This window comes from Rhipicephalus sanguineus, chromosome 4, assembly GCF_013339695.2.
Source record: "Rhipicephalus sanguineus isolate Rsan-2018 chromosome 4, BIME_Rsan_1.4, whole genome shotgun sequence".
Taxonomy (NCBI): domain Eukaryota; kingdom Metazoa; phylum Arthropoda; class Arachnida; order Ixodida; family Ixodidae; genus Rhipicephalus; species Rhipicephalus sanguineus.
Genome location: NC_051179.1, coordinates 94,284,967 through 94,290,348, shown reverse-complemented (window position 1 = coordinate 94,290,348; position 5,382 = coordinate 94,284,967). Strand labels below are relative to the sequence as shown.

Below are 5,382 nucleotides of genomic sequence, written 5' to 3'. Positions count from 1 at the left end.
GTTGTGAGCGAAAAATCATCATCTTGTCCGTGACCGAAAAATCGAAAAAGCTGCAAATAAAATAAATAATAAAAATGTTGGGTCCGAGTGAGAATCGAACCCAGGCCGTCTGCGTGGCAAGCAGGTGTTCTACCACACAGCCACGCCTCTTTTTTTTTTTTTTGATCATGGTATTTAATAGAATGCGTATGAAAATAGTACACAGTATCACAACAGTAGAGTTACACTACTACAGACACTTAGCGACAATGAAAGTACAAGCACTTCCACAAAACTGGAAGACTAACTTATAGTCCTTCATTCCAGGGAGAGTTCTTCATCAGGTGTTGCACAGAAAAGGTGGCGAGGCTAAGCACCTCGCCAATATTGTGTACCAGTCCGGTCTGAAATCAAGTTCGTCGTAAACTTCTTTTAAATTAATAACCATTCGGGTGAAATGTATACGTGACGAGGTGATCGGCTCTGCGTTACGGTCCTGCATTCGCGTCTTCCACAAACTGTGCATACCAATAACAAGGAACATATCGTACGGCACTTCATCAAGAGGTGTTGGCATCAAATAACGAATAGTGTACGAATTAATTTCAAATTCTTTCTGCAGAGTTCGCTGAAGGACATCCCAGAAAAGAATCGCATCTTTGCAGCTCACGAAGCAATGCTCTATTGTTTCAGGTACATCACAGAGACGGCAGTTGACCGAGGATACAAAAATGCCTTTTCTTTGTAACCATGTTTTTACGGGGAGTGTTTCAGAATGGAGTTTATAGAAGAATGTTTTTGAATTGGGAGATATATACATTTTTTGCACTCGTTTCAACACATCATGGCCTGGAAGATCAAAATATGATGATCGGTACAGCGGAGGTGGGAAGAGCATAGATATTAAGTCCTTATATAGTGTTTTGCGTGATACAGTATACAAATATTCTGTTGAAAATCGGGCTTTAAGAAATCGAACAGCAGAGTAAACTTCCTCCATAAATCCCCACAGGCATGGGCGTGCGGAGAAGTTTGAGGAAACAACCAAGTCAGGGAAACAATTAACAAAGTTAACTTGCAAGAACGAACGAATGATGGGATGGGAATTGTCACGGAAAAAGAAGAAGCGTGAAACTGTTTGCCATAGATACAAATGTATTAAACCCAAACCACCGTCACTAACTTGTCTGAAAATGTTGTCACGACGCATGGGTTCAAAAGTCGAAGACCATATGAACGTTGCAAATATACGATGGAAGCGTTGCACGCAAGACCTAGCACAATGAATAAGCTGCAGCACATAGTAAAGCTTTGTTGCTAAAAAAGTATTACAAGCTTCGGCTCTCCCAAAAATGGAAAGGCGATATGGAACAAATGCCTGGGCCTGCCGTTCAATCAAAGGGACACGTTCTTTCCAATAGCGTGCACTGAATCTATACGCATCTAGTGGTACACCAAGGTACTTTGGTGGAATGCGAGTCCAGTTAACCCCTGCAAACTGGTTCGGCGTACTGCCCCATGAGCCAAACCATAATCCTAAACTTTTTGAGGAGTTTAAACGAGCTCCAGAAACAATGCCAAATTTCTCAATTTCAGATATCGCATTTTCAACACTTGGTTTATCGGTGCAAATGATCGCTACATCATCTGCATAAGCTAATATTTTAACTTCATTGCCTAATATACTGAATCCTCGGATACGACTCGATTGTACTATGCTCAAACACAGTGGTTCAAGATAAAGGGCAAACAAAAGTGGTGACATTGGGCATCCTTGCTTTACAGACGAGCCAATAGCAACTGATTTTGAAAGGTGACCATTAACAATTAGACGAGTCGAAGAATCGTTATAACAAAGTCTGACTCCGTTAAGTACTATGGAACCAATATTGACATGTTCAAGGAGAGAAAAAAGAAATGAATGGCTCACACGATCAAAAGCTTTTGCGAGGTCTACCTGCAACATTGCCAGCTGTTTTTGACAACTGTAGCAGTACTGAAGAACTGTACGCATGACGTGTATATTATTTTGTATGGAGCGACCTCTAATTCCACATGTCTGATGAGGACCAATAAGAAGCGACATCGCAAATTGCAACCGATTTGATAGGACTTTCGCAAAGATTTTGTAATCAGCATTTGATAACGATATTGGTCTGTAACCCTCAACACTACGCAGTTTTTCTTTATCAGAGCTTTTTGGTATCAAGACCGTATGACTTTTACAGAAAGACCGTGGGAGCGTCTCCATGTCATAGCTTGTTTTGAAGATATCCAGCAAAATCGGAGAAAGAGTAGTTTTAAACGTTTTGTAAAACTCGGCTGAAATTCCATCAGGGCCAGGTGTCTTCGATAAAGGTAGCTGATCTATTGCCTGTTCAATTTCCTGTATTGTAATTGGACTGTTCATGGCAGCACAATCATCGTCATTCAATGGGTTCAAAAGAGAAACAAAAGTAGCCTTTAGGTCGACATCCGAATCGCATGAAATGGCACTAAACAAAGCTTCATAGTACCTTTCAAACTGAAAAATTATGTCTGTTGTGTTTGTTATCAGAGTTCCGTTAGCATATAGATCAGGAATTGCTTTAGAATTAGCATGATTACGTTCATCTAGCAGAGCTTGACGTGTCGGTTGCTCAGAATTTAGTGTCCGCCTGTTTCGTGATCGAACACGTGCCCCTCTGTAGCGGATAGTCTCATAATGTTGTAGTTGACACTTAATGTTTTCGATGTCATTGGTGTACTCGCCTGGCTTTTCACATTCCATCTCATACAAGTTACAGAGGCTTTTAAGAAGTGTCTTTTCCTCATTCTTCCTGCAGTAAGATTTCACAGACCCAATCTCGATGGCTATTGAGCGAACCTCTTGTTTAAACAATTCCCAAGCAGCGAATATATGCAACCCCATAGAAAACGATTTCATTTTCGCCGCTCTAACTCGATAAATAAATTCCTGATCGCGTAGAAGCTCTGAGTTTATCTTCCAGAGCGCCCATTGTGGTCGGAATTGATTTCGGCGGTTGGCACCCATTTGTCCAATAACAATGCAATGATCTGAGAACGAAACCGGTTCAGTGTTGCATGACCATTCACGAGAGATAAGTGATGATGACACGTAAATCCGATCAAGGCGAGCACAAGAGCCTCCCTGTAATCTGGTATACGCAGTTACGTGACCCGAAGCATCTATGTCAATAAGCCCTGCGTTAGCTACAATGTCAGACAAAAGCTCGCCACTCTTATCTCGTCGACTATCAGGATTGCTGCGGTCGTTAGGATCACACACACAGTTGAAATCTCCCATTAACACAGTACATCGATCAGAAACAATTAGGCCAGATAAATTGTTGAATAAATCAAGGCGCTGTGAAACCTCATTAAACGCATATAGGTTAATGATTCGCCATGGCACCCCTTGCAATACAAAGTCACAGCAGATATATCTGCCTTCGTTATCGACACGGGTAGTAATGGCTGAACAGGGTAGGCCTTTTCGCAGAAACAACCAACAGCCCGCAGATAAACCGTTTGCATGTGAAACACAAACATTATAGTCACACAGGAAAGGGCGTAAGGCCCTCTCAGTCTCTTCGTCACTCTCGATCTTTGTCTCCTGAATGGCGACAAAGTCGAGGCGCTTTCGTGCGATAAGTCTACGGAGCTGCGCCTGTTTCTGCGAAGACCTAAGACCACGTACATTCAAAGTCGCAAAGTTGAGTCGCTCGGAGTGCGCCATGATGGTTACCTACAGTTATGCTTATTGTCCCATGTGGTCAGTCCTGGAGGACGACGGTGAAGCTTCCCTTGAACCTCCACCAGGCCTCCTAGACCGTGACCTCCGACATTTCCCTTTGTGCTTGGAAGTTCGCCGACGGCGTGGTTTCCTATTCACACTCGCAGTGTCGCTGTCCTTGCTGGATTCCGAACTGTAGGACGTCGCGCGTCGCTTAGGAATTGTAGCCTCAGGAGAACCTTGCATGTCGTCTTCTGACACTGCACCGTGGTGAAAAGGCTGCTGAGGAACTGAAGAACAAGCAAGTGGAATATCTTCAACCGCCTTCTTCGCAGGGACTACCTCCTTTGCCTCAGGCTGCTCAACGTTACCTTTGGGCTGCTGTTTGGATGGGTCTCTTGTTACTTCGCACGTGGCACTTCCCGCAGCCGTATCAGGGTGCAATTTTCGCGCGCCTTCAGGGGGCATTTTGCTCAATCCATCCGCATCGGTTGTAGCCGGAGAGTCGCCTGTCGCATCCAAAACCTCCGTGGCATCCATAATATGTTCTTGTAAACTATCCTCTTGTTGCTGCGTGCGTTGGCGTAATTTGTTAGCGTACGTCACCACGCAGTCCTCGGTGGCATGACCGAAGCGTCGACAGTCATCGCAGCGGGGAGTTCTGCAGTTGCGACGGATGTGTCCAACTTTGTTACAACGTAGACAAAGTGGCGGGCGACCAGGAATCAGTATGAGGCTCTGAACTCCACAGACAGTAAGAAGGTGTGGAATGTCACCCACTCGAACTCCATCGGCGAGGGACAATACCACATCACGATTAAGAGTCCGCATTTCTTCCATGTCTGCCACTTTCCAGTTTTCCATTGTTATTGTCCTGACTTTCCCGAAAGCCTGTAGCGCCTCTCGAATGTAGGCATCCTCCAAATGTTCGGGAAGCCATAGAAGCTTCATCTTCACTTCTGTGGGTTCCGGGTCGATTACAAGGCATCGCCGGCTTTTTACGAAGAGTTCACTACGTGTCACAAGCTTTGTTTTCGTTAGCGTTGACTTGCACGTCACCATCCACACGTGTGACATTTGAAACTGGCCTATAGAACTGATTTCCTTTATGTCGATGACATCCCGAAGGGCGTCTCTGAAGTCCTGAGCCCGGTATGGGCGACCAGCTAAGTCTGCATGTAGAAAAACGGAGTTGACGACCAGCTTACCGGAAGGCAGGCGGGGAAGCACAACACGGTAGTCATTACTGCTAGCTGAGGCCTGAGCAGCACCTCGGCCTAAGGCCGATGAATCCTTTGAAGCGGAGAACATGAAAGACGCAACCGTTCGGAACGTCGTCTTCGTCTTCGCCACGCCTCTGCTTGGAGCTGCACTGAAAGTAACTTTGATGCTTCCCAAAAATACGCGTCCTGTATACAGGTGTTACAGTACGAGATGTAATATGGCAGTAATATTGCGTGGTACAAGCGTACATTGCCATCGGGCGTCACACCACGTCAATATCATAACGACTTGGTGCTTTAAAGACAGCCACCCATTACAAAAGGCACACACATTACTGCGTGTATTCCCTTAAAGGACCCCTGACAGCAAAATTTTTGTTGGTGACTTTTTTACTGTAATTTGTAGCTTTGGGTCTGGTAATCCCTAAGTTAAATCGTAAATGC

The 5,382-nt window shown here is 44.8% G+C and overlaps 2 protein-coding genes across 2 annotated transcripts; both read right to left on the bottom strand.

Annotated features, from left to right (window-relative positions):
* Nucleotides 1-439: 439 nt before the first annotated feature.
* LOC119390447 (uncharacterized) lies at nucleotides 440-1,189 on the bottom strand (the record flags this gene model as incomplete). The annotated part of the gene is made up of 1 exon (XM_037658069.2): nucleotides 440-1,189. A coding segment is annotated over exon 1 (750 nt), but the record flags the coding sequence as incomplete, so codon positions are not given.
* Nucleotides 1,190-3,739: 2,550 nt separating this feature from the next.
* LOC119391407 (uncharacterized) lies at nucleotides 3,740-5,026 on the bottom strand. The gene has a single exon (XM_037659091.1). The coding sequence runs from the start codon at nucleotides 5,024-5,026 to the stop codon at nucleotides 3,740-3,742; it is 1,287 nt and encodes a 428-aa protein (XP_037515019.1).
* Nucleotides 5,027-5,382: the final 356 nt, after the last annotated feature.

Excerpts from the sequence above, each read along its gene's own strand:
- LOC119391407 (XM_037659091.1), bottom strand. The coding sequence starts at position 5,026 with ATGTTCTCCGCTTCAAAGGATTCATCGGCCTTAGGCCGAGGTGCTGCT.